This window comes from Chionomys nivalis, chromosome 4, assembly GCF_950005125.1.
Source record: "Chionomys nivalis chromosome 4, mChiNiv1.1, whole genome shotgun sequence".
Lineage (NCBI taxonomy): Eukaryota > Metazoa > Chordata > Mammalia > Rodentia > Cricetidae > Chionomys > Chionomys nivalis.
The window spans coordinates 103,514,488-103,532,284 of NC_080089.1; the positions used below are offsets into that span (position 1 = coordinate 103,514,488).

The 17,797-nt window shown below is 42.5% G+C and overlaps 2 protein-coding genes across 6 annotated transcripts in view; both read right to left on the minus strand.

The window, feature by feature from the left end:
* Dock3 (dedicator of cytokinesis 3) overlaps positions 1–17,797 on the minus strand; it is a 401,182-nt gene that overhangs the window by 21,115 nt on the left and 362,270 nt on the right. For all 5 annotated transcript variants that reach the window (XM_057766540.1, XM_057766539.1, XM_057766538.1 and 2 more), the window contains exons 41-46: positions 4,612–4,753; positions 3,154–3,320; positions 2,938–3,024; positions 2,328–2,507; positions 1,260–1,343; positions 1,021–1,137 (exon numbers count right to left, since the gene is read on the minus strand). In XM_057766540.1, the coding sequence (XP_057622523.1) occupies positions 1,021–1,137; positions 1,260–1,343; positions 2,328–2,507; positions 2,938–3,024; positions 3,154–3,320; positions 4,612–4,753 (777 nt within the window). The remainder of the gene's footprint in view (positions 1–1,020; positions 1,138–1,259; positions 1,344–2,327; positions 2,508–2,937; positions 3,025–3,153; positions 3,321–4,611; positions 4,754–17,797) is intronic.
* LOC130872510 (ubiquitin-conjugating enzyme E2 variant 1-like) lies at positions 8,053–8,425 on the minus strand. Its single transcript, XM_057766543.1, has one exon. It carries the CDS (start codon positions 8,416–8,418, stop codon positions 8,053–8,055), a length of 366 nt encoding a protein of 121 aa, XP_057622526.1. The 5' UTR covers positions 8,419–8,425.

The following is a 17,797-nucleotide window of genomic DNA, read 5'->3' on the forward strand; positions in this document are numbered from 1 at the left end:
GTGCATTAGTTCTTGGGCCAAATCTGCTATGGAAGGTGAAGAGCCAGGTCAAACTTAAGTAGATAATCTGGGGATTGGTATGATACCTGCCTGACACCTTTAACAGAAGTCAGAATGAAAGTACTTGGTGCCAACTACTTTCTTAGATGTGATCCTGGATCATAAGACATTACAAAGGAAATTGAGAAGGGAAAAATAAAGTTAGAGGGGAAGAAAAGGCAAGAAGGAGGGAAGGTAGACAGGGAGAAGGAATGAGAGAAAGGGGGAAGAAAATGGGTAAGGAAAGAAAAGAACAGAGACGACAGGAGGACCAGTTCAGGCCACACATCTATTCTTGAGGTCCTTGGCAAGAAAAATATCTCCAAAGAAATTCCTGTCTATGAGCCCTTTCTGCATGTGGAAAGCTCTAGTAGCACAGAGCCTAGAAAAATGTTCTTTGCCGTGAATCTGACTCTTTCTTTGGGAGTGAACCAATGAGAAGATATTGAGCACCTGGCTTTGGATAAAGTACCCACCACCCCCACCTCCCACCCCTTGTGCCAGGAACAGCTTCTCTCCCACCTTTCCCCACTTCCTTCCTACTTTTTAAAAATTAATTAATTAATTTATTAATTATGCATACAATATTCTGTCTGTGTGTATGTCTGCAGGCCAGAAGAGGGCACCAGACCTCACTACAGATGGTTGTGAGCCACCATGTGGTTGCCGGGAATTGAACTCAGGACCTTTGTTTTTTTTGGTTTTTTTTTTTTGGTTTTTTGAGACAGGGTTTCTCTGTGGCTTTGGAGCCTGTCCTGGAACTAGCTCTTGTAGACCAGGCTGGCCTCGAACTCACAGAGATCCACCTGCCTCTGCCTCCCAAGTGCTGGGATTAAAGGAACTCAGGACCTTTGGAAGAGCAGGCAATGTTCTTAACCACTGAGCCATCTCTCCAGCCCCCTTCCTACTTTTTTTTTTGACTGTGGTATAGGTGTAGAGAAAGTGAAAGTTGCTCTTGTGGGCAGGCATGGACCAGCTTACATGGCACAGACTGGCCCTTGTCATCTGGAACTGATCGATCAGCTTCTTGTGCAGAGGCCGCATTTCTGGATGCACAAACTTCTCGTGGACTGCCAGCCCAACTCCAAGAACATGGACCTATGAGAATTGTCAAATAAGGCCTCTATGTTTATCAGAAAGCAACCTCTGAGAACTGTGTCATTTTGTAGTATGTAACTTTTCCCACTGGTTTTGGACATTCTAAGTCCTACAAGCCATACCTGTTCCTGCATTAGCTCTTTGAGCTGGGCAATCTTCTCAGCATCTCCTGGGTGCTTGGAGATGTAATCTTTATCGAAGAAGGCCTGTAAAAAGAAAGTTCAGGTAATAAAGACCTGTCCCCGTCCTTAAAAGGCAGCCAGGTTGCTTCCTCATAGGTGTCCTTCAGCACCTCCAGCTTGACCTGGTTGAACACCTAACAGTCAGGAATTGTGTATTTTCTGTGCCTGGAAAAGACTAGAGGTGGCCTAATCTGAGGCTGGATGCTAACTCTGCTTTCTCACAAAGCTTGGATGGCATGACTATGCCGGGCAGAGCCGGTATCCTGAGACTGTGCACCTGTGGTGATATTTTATTTGCATTTTAATAAGTAAAGCTTGCCTGAAGATCAGAGAGTAAAACAGTCACACTGATCAGCTGTACAGACTGGACATTGGTGGCACACACCTTTAATCCTAGTAGCCACACTAGTTCGCCATAGAAACCAGGTGGTAGTGACACACGCCTTTAATCCCAGCAGTAGAGAGGAATATAAACTGGGGTGAGACAGGAACTCATTTCTGATCTTCAGGTTGAAGCTCAATATCTGTCTCTGGGTTTTTATTATTTGTGCTACGTGCACCAGTTTCTTAGGTAGCCTGTCTCCATGAAAGACTGGGTTTCTTTTTTTTTCCCTTTGGTTTTCCAAGACAGGGTTTCTCTGTAGCTTTTGGAGCCTGTCCCGAAAATAGCTCTTGTAGACCAGGCTGGCCTCGAACTCATAGAGATCTGCCTGCCTCTGCCTCCCAAGTGCTGGGATTAAAGGTGTGTGCCACCACTGCTCAGCAAGACTGGGTTTCTTAAGGACCCCAGGAAGCTACTTTATAATCAAATGAGTTATCCATCTGACAGAAACTGTGGTGGGGGGAGCCAGAGATATGTGCTACAGAAATAGAGAGTGGCTAAGAGTTTACAACTTTTATCTCAGAACCACCTCGTCCAGAAGAGGGAATAACTTTGGGGAGAGGAGCCTGTGAACTGTATTCTTAGCCAGGCTGACTGGCTGAGTTTGGTCAAGGCCTCCATCTTACCTCCTGGTAGCGTGCAATGCCTCCATTGACAGCTGCATCAATGACACCATTCAGGCACATGCTGAGCAGATTGATGTTGCCATGCACTTGTTTGTGTTGATACTGGCTGATCAGAGCTCGCAGCTCCTGATTCTTATTCTCGACTACTTGGATGGCATTCTCCAGAGGACTCACCTCTACCTGTGGGCACACACACAGAGTCCTCTCAGGCATGAGAACTGCTCCTCATACCCTGAGAACAGAGCGATGATAACCTGTGATGCCAATCCTCCTTCCTGTGGACAAAAGACTTCATAGTGTTTTCGCTTTTCTGAGTTAAGGAAGTACAGAGAATAGTCAAGAGAGTTAGTTCTGCAGTCATGGATTTCTGGCTTCTAGAATATCAGAATTTATTTATTTTTTTCATTTGTAAACTGAAAAATACCTGATGTTTAGGAGTGTCCTGTGGTCTGGATGAGAAGCTGTCAAAGCTTCTGGCATAGGATTGGCCTTAGGGAACTGAGGCCAGGTAGGTGCTAAAGTTTGTTCTTTCTTTAGTCCTTAGAGAAAGCTCCCTACAGATGGGCTGAGGAGTAGCAAGAAAGTTTAAACCTTCTGAGGCATAACTTACCAGTTCCCTCCTTTCCACTTCAAACCACCGAGAAATGCCAGGCAAGCTGTGGGTCAGTGTCAGTGTGGTGCGCTCAATCCACAGGCTCTGCAGGGAGGGCACAGACAAGGGCACAGAGTTAGTCCTGATGGGAGGGTGCAAAGGCGATCGTTCATGAGAAGCAGGGCTTGCCCCAGATTTGCCATATGCACTGCATCCACTTCCTGTACTGTTTACCTTGAATTCATTCTCTTTGTCCTTGGGGCCTTTGTGGAAAGGTCTGTCATACCGGAATTTCCTCACATTGTTGACACGGTAAAAGCTCTTGACACGATCAGGTACTCTATCCATGTGTAGAACATCCACATAATCTGGAATAGGTGTCACTGCATAGATCTGTAAATCTGGACACGAAGTGAAGGAGAAATCTAGACTTGGCAGAGAAAATGACTGAAGTGGCAGCCTCTTGTCCTCTCCTTGATGAAGTGCACACTGCCTTTGTTCCTTCCTGGAAGTTGTGGTGGAGGCAGCAGGATCCGTCAGACCTAAGCAGTTAGACAGACCTCCCTACCTACCCCTTCCCTCCTGCTACAACAGAGAATGTCATGAGCATTCAGCCAAGGTGAGGTAGCAAGTGTCCTGCACTGCCCCTTTAAGAGAGTGATTAAACAAGCAGGATGTGCAATATCCACACCACAGAAATAAGTATCTGGGTCTGCCCATAGTATCTAAATGGATTTTATATAAAACAGTCTTTTGGTTTCCTTTATTTTTGTTTTTTCAGTTATTTCCCTTTTGTTCTTTCATTTATTTATTTATTTATTTATTTATTTTTTGTGGCATTAGGGCTTATGACCAAGGCTTTGGGATGGGAATGATAAGCTTATCCAATAGGCTGTATCTCTAGTCCCTTTTGCATTCTGACCCAGGGTCTCACTAAACTACCCAGGTTAATGTTAAATTCACCCTGTAGCTTTGACATGTCTTAAACTTGGTATCTTACTGGATTACAGGCCTATGTCAACAGGCCTAGTTAAAACAACCTTTCAATTAAAATTATGCTTGAGGTCTTTGTGAAGAGAACACGAATGGTTGTCTACTTGCCGTTTACTCTCTGGAACAAGTTTGCCTCATGATGACGAGCATATAACTTCCAACAAATCTGTGTAAAGTGGACAGTGAGGGGCAGACCAGTGTTTGCACTGAAACTTCCAAATGCCATCAAGTCATAGGCATTCTTTACTTCCTTCTCCTCCATGGCACTCTGCTACGGGCAACTTAACAAAGACAAGGGACAAAAACTGCACAGGAAAGTAGAGCAGGTTGCATCATAGGTGGTAAGCCCATGCCAAGAGCCCTGTTGGGACCATAATTGCCTTATTCAGTGATTGGCTCTGGCCCTGTAGAGTCCAGGGTAGAGACTAAACTCATGAGAGTAACTAGCCTGACTATCAGTCCCTGAAGCTCAGCTTATAACTTATGAGGTCATCCATGGTTAATGGCATGCGACTGCTTCTTAGGAGGACTGAGTGTCTTGCTAAATGTGGGTTTAATGGTAAAGCTACACCTAGATTTGGGATGACAGGTAACCTAAATAAAAATAGAAGGCCAGCCACAAGGTAGAGGAATGGTTGGTGGTGGGACTTACATCTCAGGATCCCGGCCTTTCCCACTCTACCAAGTTTCAAAAGATACACTGAGCATCACACTGTAGGATGGCATCATCAGGATGGTTGGGGTGCTGCATAGCAACGGCCTGTGGGAACTCACTGAGCATCCTCTGCTGGAAGGCTTCCAGCCTCTCGTAGTCATGACCACGGCACACATATTCTTTGTTCTGCCAAAAACATGAAAGTACATTCTATGCCTTGCATGTGCCTGACTCCATTTCTACATAGCAGCAGTTTTCATGCATAAATATACCCTAGGAACCTCCTTTGTTCCTAGGGACAGGTACAGGGCACAGTACTCAGTTCCTGTCTTAAGAGAAATTACAGTTGAGAAGGGACAGGGACAGATGAGGAGATGGTTGTTCTGTGGTGTTGCAGTCCTAGGGAGAATGTATAGGCAGGCATTCAGGAACTTGGGGGAAGGAGGGATACTCTACTTGGGAAAGGTAAAATTTTTTAAAAGCCCTGAAAGGCCCACTTGGTTGGTCTGCTATACAAGAGTGGGAACAAGCAAACTGCATATGGTAACAGCCAAACTACGAGAAAGCACAGATTGAAATAATGTATGTTTGCAGAACTCGTGAGAAGGTGGCTGGGGAGACTAGCAAGTGTGTGTTAAAAAATGAATGCCACGAGTGCTGAAAATTTTAAATTAGGAGTGATCGTGTGTAGCTAAACATTGTTCTACTGATATCTATTACTTATTAAACTTGATAAATCCTTTTGGCAGCAAATTTCTTTGCAAACATGTCAGCAGAAAAAATTTATATCATTCTCTCTATAAGTAGAACAAATGCCAATCTTTCTCTTATTCCTTACCTTTCTTATTCTCAATATACAGTCCAGATTAGCTTTGAACTATAGGTGATCCTCCTGCCCCAGCCTCCTGAATTCAGGGGTTACAGACATGCACACATTTGGTTTGGGTTAGGTCTTAGTTTTTCTCTTTATGGGCTAAAGTTTCCTTGTAAACAAGACACTCTTAACTCCTGTTGCTCTATCTACCTCACAGCTGGTCATGTATGAATAGCCAGAAGCCCCAATCAAATCTACTAGGAGGAGGGCTGGAAAGATGGTTCAATGGTTTAAGAGCTCTCGCTCCACAACCTCAAGGAACAGAGCTCAGATTCTAGTGATGGGGAACTTTAGCCAATCACATTTTGTTTAGGGTGTGTCCCCCTGGAGCCACAGAAAAGCAGATAAAACATCCAGGTGTGTTTGCCTCTTTTTCTTTTGTTTTCTGTGCTCCTGGATCGCTGGAACCCTGGGTTTGTAAGTTTTTTTCTTCTGTTTATTAAAAGCTGAATCTATAATATTAAAAAAGGGGGATTAATTGGTGATGGAATATTGGTATTTGTGAGTTATTGTTTTTAGAAAATTATATTGGTATTGATTCTTGTATATTGATACAAAAGTTAAAGTATATTAAATATTGTATGTGAGTATGCGTTTACCTCTGTTTAAAACATTTGTTATGTATTAATATACATGTTGTATTGATATATATATATACATATATTTACCATGTTACAGTGTACATTTCTACCTCTGATATTATTTATGTAATAATATACATTGTTTACATTTGAAGGTCATTGTCCTCATTTATTGCACAGTTGTTTATTCTCTTAGTCTTCAAGTTAGATAGGTATTGAAAATTACATTATTTATATGTTTGTCATATTTTTTTAAAGATTTATTTATTATGTATACAACATTCTGCCTCCACATGCCAGAGGAGGGCACCAGATCTCTTTACAGATGGTTTGGAACCATCATGTGGTTGCTGGGAATTGAACTCAGGACCTCTGGAAGAGCAGACAGTGCTCTTAACCACTGAGCCATCTCTCCAGCCCTATGTTTGTCATATTTATATTTAGGCTAATAAGGTTCTTTAGATACATAGAGATTATATTTAATATAGATAGTATAATCTTCAACTTCTTTGAAGAGCTGTAAAAAATGGCCTTTAATCTAACCTAGAGTTCCGTGCTAATAAGACACGATCACTCCTGGCAACACTGCTCTACTCCCGAGAGAACGTTGAGCACCAAAGACACTCCACTTGGAGCTTGTCTTCTTCTTCTTCTATTTATTTATTTATTTATTTATTTATTTATTTATTTATTTATTTATATTTTTTTTTACCCTTGCAACACAACAAATTGCCTTCATTTCGGTATGCATCCAATTTTCAACATTTAGTGGTCCTGAACAGAGTGGGGAACATGGCAACGAGCCAGGAGGCCAGGCTCACTGAAAACTTGTGACACGGAGCTCCTCCAGGTCCCTGCCGAGGGTCTGAGGAGCAGCAACACTGAAACCTGAGTCCACAGGGTCAGGGCCTCTGTTCCAGCTGTCAGGCTCTACATTAGACCGGATGGGTGGCCAGGGAGCCCTGTCCAAACCTCTTCAGTTTGTAAAAGCAAAGTGATTATGAGAAAAGGAAGCGACACAGAACCCCATGCGCTTAGGACTCTCCCCATGGCCTTTCTCTAGGTGGAATCACCAAGGACCCTGAGCGCCGGCAGCTTTGTTGCCTTATGACTGCTCTGTTCACCTCGAGACCTGAGCTCAAAGTGCATTGGCTGATGGTGGCAGCAGGGCTGAGGACCCAGCACCCCTTCCCAGGCTGGTGGCAAGTGAATGTGTGGTCCAGAGCTAAGTGAGGGAGGCCAGGCTCTTCCAACCTCATCTGATGGCTTCTGGCCACAGTAAGTGTTGGGTGGTGATGGGCAACAAGGGAATTGAGGAGGGGGAAAGCAGCACCCCTTGATAAAGGTGGGGATACGCAAAGCCCTGAATTCCTCACCCATGGCCAATTTCAGAGGGAGGGGAGGGTTACAATCTAAGCCTTGGCCAAGGGCGGGAGTGGAGGAATGGGGAGATGATGGCTTGGACGGGGCATCACTTAAGACTTAAGGAAGCAGGGGTACAACCAAAGCACCCCAAGCCCAGCAGTAGTCCCACGGCTGCTACCTGAAGCCTTCTCATCTAGTCTAAGGGCCACCACACAGCTGTGGCAGGAGGGTGGGGCAGGCAAAGGCAGACCCAGGCCATGTGTCAGCAGCAGGTGATTGTGTGACGTGTCTGTTCACAGTTGCGTTAGCTGTGCTCACCGCTCTCAAAGGAAATTGATTTCAACACACCTTCTTGATCCCAGAAGTTCAACTAGGCAGCCAGTGGTTACACTTGTCAGAAGATGTTATACAGCACAACTCAGGTATTTCAAATGGACAGAAATTAGTATCAGAACAGTGTCTCAGGATGAAGTCTCAGTGGAGCTTCGTCTCCAGGACTTTGAGGTCTACAAGATGAATCTAGAAAATTCACTCCTGTGGAAAATGAAGACTTAGGTTGGATTGGGGGGGGAGGCCTGGCCTGGTGACTAATTGCTGTAACACTGTCCTTCTGGCGGCTGTGGCAGCTTCATGTTCTCTTTTGACATCATCAGGCGTCAAAGCTCCTACAGGATGACTTTGATGCTGTGGGAATTCTGCCACTTTGCCAGCACTGCTGTGGCCCTTGGGTTCACCACGCCATTTGAACTACTCACGCAGCTCATATTGACTTTTGTTACAAATCTTACAGATGGGGGTGCTTCTGGGTATTTAGGCCCACATTTTATTTTAAGGCCGTATATTCGGTTTTCATAAATTGTTCTTGGAGGCCTAGGCATCATCCCTGTCCATCTTGTAAGTGTCGTGTCTTCGTCGTCCTCTAGACCCCAGCTAACTGTGCCGTCGCCTACTCCTTTCTGGCCTTCTTCCAGCTCTTCCAACAGTCGGAAATTTCGAGGGACTTTTACTCCCGAGCCTGTGGTGGCTGCCATCTTGCGTCGCTGTTGCTCTGCTTGTCTTCTTCTTGACAGAACTGGCCTTTGGGCAAAAAAAAGCCCATACCAACACTACTGACAGAGATACAGAGTGTCCATAAATGGGTAAAAACAGGATTGTCTTATCTTGCCAAGACAGGGTAAGATAGTTCTAAAAGGTTCCTTGCCTTTAAAAATGGTATGTCAGTTATGTTACGCCTTAGCCAAAGTTGGTTGCCTCAACATTGCAAACGAGACTTTGGGTGATTGCCCAGGTAGTCAGTTGTCTCTGTCATTTGTTGCACATTTTGGTAGTTTCTCATTTGTACTTCCTGGTTGCTCAAGTAATATTACTTCCCTTCTCAGATTTTTGATGGAGTTAAAGATTAGATAATTGTAGTTACCCTCTACATTATTTAGACTCCTTGAAAAAAAATGCTTAGTAAAACTTTTGTTATATTTCTTGCTTAATATTGTTTGTTGTTTGTAATTTTATATTTGGTATCTGTTCCTACTGTATATAGTTATATTGGGTTTGGTTTGATCTTGTTTAGACAAAGGGGGAGATGATGGGGAACTTCAGCCAATCACATTCTGTTTAGGGTGTGTCCCCCTGGGGCCACAGAAAAACAGATAAAACATCCAGGTGCGCTTGCCTCTTTCTCTTTTGTTCCCTGCGCTCCTGGACAGGTGGAACCTAGGGTTTGTAAGTTTCCTTTCTTCTGTTTATTAAAAGCTGAATCTATTATATTAAACTGGTCTGGTTAATTCTAAATACCAATCGACCATGCCCCTTCATTCTAGCACTAATGTAACATTTGGGTCCCAAACATAGCTGTAACCGCAGCTCTGAGGTAAGCAGAGACAGGGTAACTACTGGGGTTTGTTGTCTTCCAACCTAGTGGAAAACATGTAAGACCCAGGTTCAGGAGAGATCCTACCTCAAAGGAATAGGGAAAGAGGGATTAAGGAGGACACCTGACATACCTTTTTGGCCTCTATGTGTGTGCACGCATACCAACACACTTACACAGATGCAGACACTCACACAAATAAAAATTTAAAAACCTACGAGTCACACTGCCCACCTAGCTGGCTCACCAGGCCATTTCAGCAAGTCACATCTGACATCAGGATCCCTTTTTGACATGTCTTTGTGAAAAGGGGGGAGATTTAAGGGGAGGTAAAGAAGAAAAGAGAGACAGAAGAAGCGGCATAGCATCCTAAGGATAGCTATTCACTTTGTGGGGCAGAGCTGATCACAGGTAAGGCTTTGGAGGACCTCAACCTATCTTATTCTTATCTCGAGTAAGACTGAGTTACATATGTGGGTGAATCAGAATGGAAAACTATTACCAGTAAAGACTCCAAAGACTGCAGAGCTCAAGTCTTTATATAAAGGTATAACTTCATATATAAGCAGAACATATTTTCCTGTATACTTCACATCATCTTTAGGGTACTTAAAATACCAGGATGTAAGTTTGTTTTTTTTTTTTTTTTTTTTTTTTTGAGACAGGGATTCTCTGTAGCTTTGGGGCCCGTCCTGGAACTAGCTCTTGTAGACCATGCTGGCCTCGAACTCACAGAGATCTGCCTGCCTCTGCCTCCCAAGTGCTGGGATTAAAGGCGTGTACTACCAACACCCGGCCTCAGGATGTAAGTCCTATAAAACTGTTGTTTTACTGTATTATTTAGGGAATGACAACATGGAAAACAAGTTTGTATACATTTGGTACAGGTGACCCCCCCCCAAGTATGTTCTGTCCTTGGTTGGTGGAATCTGCAGAAGTGGAACCCATGGACATAGAGGGCTAACTACATCTTTAAAGCACTGGCTTTGTCATACATATAATCCCCACAAGCACCTGTTCATAAATCAAGTGAAGAGAAACAGGAATTCTCCTAAGAAAGGAGGGCTGGATGTTTTCCTTTCTCCTTGAAGATTAGTAGATAATCATAATTGTGAGGTGGGGGAGGCAAACAACCCAGAGAAACCAAGCTAAGTGAGCTGAAGGGGTGGTGAGGAGTAGCTAAACCTTAGGGGAAGGACCAGGAAGAGGAAGGTACACAAGTGCTGACCTTGAGGCTGGCTGTTGGTTTCTGTCACTTGTACACAAATGCAAGCATCCCAACAAAAAGATCTAGCTGCCACTACTTTGCAGTGTGTCATCTACTTCCACTTGTCACAGAACTGAGCAGCTTAAGGAAGGGAAGATATGAGGTTAAGCCAGGGAACTCTGTATGCTTCAACCAGCTAACAGGTACTACTCTCTATAAGCAGGAGGGATGGGCTGACAAGTGTTACTTCCTAACATTCTTTGTTTTTCTCCCATTACTGCAGACCTTTGCAACCACAGTGAAGAGTCCGAATGAATCTGAGACGTTGTATGTTCTGTGACATGTACATGAGGAGGTGAAAATGAGCCTAAACCTGATAGGGTATTCTTGCTTGGGAGACAGAAACATGAGACAACAGATATGGTTTATTGCCTGCCTCTGCTTCCCGAGTGCTGGGACTAAAGATGTGCACCACCACTGCCTGGCTCCTTTCACCTCTTTTATTGACCTGTAGTTCAACTATTATTTTTTTCTGTTTTTGGAGACAGAGTCTCAAGTAGCTCACATGGGCCTCACAGTCACTATGTACCTAAGGATGACCTTGAACTTTTGATTCTCCTGCCTCCACCTCCCAAGTGCTAGGATTACAAGAGTGCACCATTACATTTGGCTTACCCTGTTACTTATTTTGACAGGGTCTCCCTGTCGAAGAGCCTAGACTGCTCTAGAACTTACTATGTAGCTCAGGTTGGCCTTGCACTTACAATTTGCCTGCCTGAGGTTCCAAGTAAGCATAAATCACCACACCAGATTAGAGGATCTTCTGAAATGCCTGCCCTGAATGGTCATTATATGTTAAGGAAGCCTAGTCAGTCCTCAAAAAATTTCTCTTTGGAACAGACTTGGAACCTTCATATTAAGCAGAAAGAGTTTGGGTTAGGGTTAGGGTTAAGGGTTTAGGGTTAGGGGTTAGGGTTTAGGGTTAGGGTTAGGGGTTAGGGTTAGGGTTTAGGGTTAGGGATTGGGGTTAGGGTTAGGGGTTAGGGTTAGGTGGTTAGGGTTTAGGTTTGTTGGGTGTTGTGGTTAGGGGTTATCATTAGGTATTCGGGTTAGGGTTTGCATTAAGGTTAGGATTAGTAGTTGGGGTTCGGGTTGTGTGTTTAGATTCTGGTTAGGATTAGTGGTTGGGGTTACAGTTACTGTTCAGGTTAGGATTTGAGTTTTTGGTTCGGGTAACTTCTGGTTAGGGGTTAGGGTTCTACTTAGGGTTTAGGGTTATGGTTTATCGTTCATGCTAGGGTTTAGGGGTTTGGGTCAGGGTTTAGGGTTATGGATAAGTTTTTAGGGTTAGCGTTATAATCAGGGATTAGGGTCATGGTCAGGGTTTAGGGGTTATGGTTTATGGTTCAGGTTGTGGTTTAGGGTTAGTGTCTAGTGCTTAGGGTTTAGGGGTTGGGTTAGGGTTGTGTGTATGTGTATGTATATATATATATATACACATATATGTACATATGTACATATATTTACTTTTATCTAAGAATGAGTACTTCCTAGAAAAAGTGAAAGCTGACCTGTTTTACATCTGAAGTATAGATGTCCTGGAATCTGTTAGTATGATGGGTCGCTTCCTGTCTCCAACTCTTAGGGAACCAGCAGACTCTCTTGTTTAATTATATTAAACTTGTTAGTGCTCACTGGTTAAAGCAATTTTCCCAAGGAGATCTTAAATATTTTAAAGGAGTTTAGTGATCTTTCCCATCTGTTGGCTGAAGTGTGTGGATATAGAAATTTACTAAGATACTGGAACTGGGGGCAATCAGAGCAGTTTTAGTGCATTACAGCGCCAGTGCTCATTCAAAGGGACAGCTTTACTTAAGTCATTTGAGAAACACAGCCTAGAGACAGGATAACTACTGGATCATATGGTTTGCACTTGAATAAATAAATAGTCACATACCCACTTTGGCCACAGCCTGACTTCTACACCACTTCCCATGGAAGGTTCAACCCCTTACGCATTCCTCACTTTGTCCCTCATTCCCAGAATTACCAAAGTGAATGCGGATTCCCCAGAAAATGACAGTACGGAATGGAATGGAACTGGACAGAAGTTACTATGGAGAAGAGAAAGCTAGGGAAGAAAACCAGGTGCTGTAAAGGAGACTATAAGCTTGTTTCCTGATGTTGGCATTTTTTTCCCCTGAAGGAAAACTACAGCAGTCTGGACTCTGTGAATTGCTCTGCTGATGACACTATCAAAGATATAAACAGCAACAATTTGGAAAGTCTGCTCTAAGATACTGAAGGTGCTAGGAAATTGCTTTCTAGGGAAAAGTCCCCATGGCAACATAATCTAGGAAGGGTTGATTTCAAAATTTGTATCCTTCTTGAGCAGAACTGATTACAGTCCCTTTCTGTTTGAATCTGTTTGGGTGCTAACACTGCTTATGGGAAATCAGAAGAGACCAATGCTGTGGTTAACTCTGTTGGCATTTTTCCAGGCTCACATTAGTAAGCAGCTATATATGGACTGTAGAAAATGTTGCAGGTGGTGGTTTGGTTCTCTTAGACATGCTTACCAATTGTGCTTGATCCACTATTAGTTTGCTGCAGTTCCTGATACACTGTATTTAGTCTGTGGGACTGGTATAATCCTACCTGGACACCTTCAAATATTTGTCCCTTTAAGAATCCTTTACACCCATTAGATGTTATTGAACACATTTTTCCTACTTTTACTTCATCTCCTGCATCATGAAAAACCAGAAGCAGAAGCCTTTGCTGGGATGTTTCCTGCCTTGCTTATGATCCAAACAATGAAATGGCCATGTACACAGGAGTTGTGTTTTCTCTTAGGAAGCTTCTAGGATTTGTTGAATTTCAAACTCTAACTCTCATGCTAAAAGCTATGAAACCATTGTTTCTGGAACAGATGAGCAGACTTAAGTTATGGTAGATGCAGGACTACCTGCCATATTTCTCAGCTTGCTAACCCTAAACCAATAACATTCAGAAGGAAGCGACAGGAACAATGTTGAGTATCACAGATGGCTGTCAGGACCAGGAACAAGATTTATACATTATGGATTAGTCTCATATTTCATTGGTATTCTCTATAAAGCAGAGTTTAAGATACAAAAGGAAACTGTCTAGGCTGTGACCATATGAGTGGTGGAAGGGTTGCACAGATTGGATGCTCCACTTACTGTGCCTCAATAGACCAACTAAGGAATTTTTTTAACTGTGAAAGATTCTCAAAACATACTAGCTATTCTGAACTATTCCAATTATCTTTCAGCCTACAGAGAAACTTGGTATAGTGATTTAAAAATATATGGAGGCGCTTTCCTACACACGTGCCCCCCCCCCCCCCCAAGCCTGCCTTGTCTGCAAGGTCCTTTGCTGTGGAACAGCTTCCTGCCCTTTCACTAAGGCTACCAACCCAGAGCAGTGAGTCCCTGACTAGAGGGCAGGCCTCAAGGTCCCCGCCAGGGAACGCGGGCCCCTGCTGCTGGGGCTGCAGGGTCTGCTGTGCTCTCCTGGACCCGCTCTGCCTGCCTCCTACTTCCCTTGGTCCCTGGCTCATTGGGGCTACCAGGAGTCCCTGTGTAGGTGCTGAGAAGTTCCATCTGGATGGGTGAGTGTGTGCTATCCTGGGGCGGACTGTCCCGGTAGAGAGCACAAACCCCCATTCACTAAGGCTACCCAACCAGAGCAGTGAGTGCCTGCCTAGCAGGCAGGCCTCAACAAACCCCGAAAGGGAGCGCAGGCACCTCCAGCTTGTTCTGCAGTGTCACCTGTGTTCTACACTACGCCGCCCTACCCCTGCATTCGCCCTTTTTTCCGTGGGTCATTGGACTAGCAGTCATCCCTGTTTTGTTGTTGAGGAGTTCATCTGGAAGGGAACGGTTCCTGCCCCTACACTGAGGAGATACGCCCAGAGAGTTAGTCACAGCAAAGACTGGTCCAAGACACCAGGCCTCTCCTGGCTCCATTTGAAGGAAGAGATGGGCAGGCGCCAATGCAAGAATTCCCCCAACAATTGAAAGGCAATGTGACATCACCAGAATCCAGGAATCCCGAAATAAGAAGTGTACACCCTAATCCAGAAGAATTAGAAGAATTCGACTCAAAAGTGAATTATATGAAAATAATAGAAGACCTTAAACAGGAGGTGAAAAACTGCCATAATCAATTAGAGATTACAAACAAAAAGGTAGAGGAAATGAATAAATCTCTCAAAGATACCCAAGAAAACCAAGAGAAACAAGAAAAAGTAATCAAACAGGTAAGGAAAATGCTTCAAGACTTGAAGAATGAAGTAGAAGTAATAAAGAAAACACAAACCGAGGGAAGGATGGAGATGGAAAATTTGGATAAATGAACAGGAACTACAGAGACAAGTACTACCAACAGATTACAAGAGATAGAAGAAAGAATCTCAGACACTGAAGATACCATAGAGAAAATAAAAACTCTGATAAAAGAAAACAGCATAACCAACAAATTCTCATCACAAAACATTCAGGAAATCTGGGGATATAATAAAAAGACCAAACCTAAGAATAATAGGGATAGAAGAAGGAGAAGAAGTACAGCTCAATGGTCCAGAAAATATATTTAATAAAATTATAGAAGAAAACTTTCCCAACCTTAAGAAAGATATTCCTTTGAAGGTCCAAGAAGCATACAGAACACCAAATCGACTGGATCAAAAAAAAAAAAACATCTCCTCGTCATATAATAATCAAAACACAAAACATACAGAATAAAGAAAGAATATTAAGAGCTGCAAAGGAAAAAGGTCAAGTTACCTATAAAGGTAAACCTATCAGACTTACACCTGATTTCTCTATGGAAACCATGAAAGCCAGAAGGTCCTGGATAGATGTACTGCAGAAACTAAGAGACCATGGATGCAAGCCCAGACTACTATACCCAGTCAAGCTTTCGTTCACTATAAATGGAGAAAACAAAATTTTCCAGGATAAAAACAAATTTAAACAATATGTAGCTACAAATCCAGCCTTACAGAAAGTAATAGAAGGAAAATCACAAACCAAGGAGTCCAACAATGCCCTCAATAACTCAGACATCTAATGACCCTTCACCAGTACAACTTGAAGAAGGAAAACACACAAACTCTACTACAGAAAGAAAGAAAGAAAGAAAGAAAGAAAGAAAGAAAGAAAGAAAGAAAGGAAAAATGACCAGAGTTAACAACCACTGGTCATTAATATCACTTAATATCAATGGACTCAACTCACCTATAAAGAGGCACAGGCTAAGAGATTGGATACGAAAACAGGATCCAACATTCTGCTGCTTACAAGAAACACACCTCAACCACAAAGACAGACATCTACTCAGAGTAAAGGGCTGGGAAAAGGTTTATCAAGCAAATGGACCTATGAAACAAGCAGGTGTGGCCATAATAATTTCTAAGAAAGTTGACTTCAAACTAAAATCAATCAAAAGAGATGGAGAGGGACATTTTTTACTCATAACAGGAACAATTCATCAGGATGAAGTCTCAATCCTGAATATATATGCCCCTAATATAAAAGCACCCACTTATGTAAAAGAAACGTTACTAAAACTCAAGGCAGTCATCAAACCACACACACTAATAGTAGGAGATTTCAATACTCCTCTCTCACCAATGGACAGGTCAATCAGACAGAAACCTAACAGAGAAATAAGAGGATTAAGGGAGGTAATGAATCAAATGGACTTAACAGACATCTATAGAACATTCCACTCAAATAGGAAAGAATATACCTTCTCTGCAGCTCATGGAACCTTCTCGAAAATAGACCACATACTCGGTAACAAAGCAAACTTACACAGTTACAAAAAAATATCGGTAACCACCTGTGTCTTATCAGATCACCATGGATTAAAGTTAGAATTCAACAACAATGCTATCCCCAGAAAGCCTACGAACTCATGGAAACTGGACAGTCAACTACTGAACCACAACTGGATCAAGGAAGAAATAAAGAAAGAAATTAAAGTCTTTCTTGAATTCAATGAAAATGAAGACTCAACATACTCAAACCTATGGGACACTATGAAAGCAGTGCTAAGAGGAAAGTTCATAGCATTAAGTGCCCACTTAAAGAAAACGGAGAAAGAACACATTGGAGACTTAATAGCCCACCTGAAAGCTTTAGAAAAAAAAGAAGCAGACTCACCTAGGAGAAGTAGAAGACTGGAAATAATCAAATTGAGGGCTGAAATCAACAAAATAGAAACACAGAAAACAATCCAAAGAATCAATGAAACAAAAAGCTGGTTCTTGGAGAAAATCAATAAGATTGATAAACCCCTATCCAAACTAATCAAATGGCGGAGAGAGAATATGCAAATTAACAAAATCAGAAACGAAAAGGGAGACATAACCACAGACACAGAGGAAATTCAGAGAATCATTAGATCTTACTACAAAAACCTGTATGCCACAAAATTGGAAAATGTAAAAGAAATGGACACTTTTTTAGATAAGTACCATATACCAAAGTTAAACCAGGACCAGGTGAACAATCTAAATAGACCTGTTAGTCGCGAAGAATTAGAAGATGTTATAAAAAACCTCCCCACCAAAAAAAGCCCAGGTCCAGACGGCTTCAATGCAGAATTCTACCAGAACTTCCAAGAAGACCTAATACCTATACTCCTTAATGCATTTCACAATATAGAAACAGAGAAGTCATTGCCAAATTCCTTTTATGAAGCTGCAGTTACTCTGATACCAAAACCACACAAAGACACAACCAAGAAAGAGAACTACAGGCCAATCTCACTCATGAACATCGACGCAAAAATACTCAATAAAATACTGGCAAACCGAATCCAAGAACACATTAGAAAAATTATCCATTATGATCAAGTAGGCTTCATCCCAGAGATGCAGGGCTGGTTCAACATACGAAAATCTATCAATGTAATCCATCATATAAATAAACTGAAAGAAAAAAACCATATGATCATTTCATTAGATGCTGAAAAAGCATTTGACAAAATTCAACATCCCTTTATGATAAAGGTCTTAGAGAGATTAGGGATACAAGGGTCGTACCTAAGTATAATAAAAGCTATTTATAGCAAGCCGACAGCTAACATCAAATTAAATGGAGAGAAACTCAAAGCTATTCCACTAAAATCAGGAACACGACAAGGTTGTCCACTCTCTCCATACCTCTTTAATATAGTGCTTGAAATTCTAGCAATAGCAATAAGACAACATAAAGGGATCAAAGGGATTCAAATTGGAAAGGAAGAAGTTAAACTTTCATTATTTGCAGCTGATATGATAGTGTACATAAGCGACCCC

Coding starts and splice junctions, on each gene's coding strand:
- LOC130872510 (XM_057766543.1), bottom strand. CDS start 8,418: ATGGCAGCCACCACAGGCTCGGGAGTAAAAGTCCCTCGAAATTTCCGA.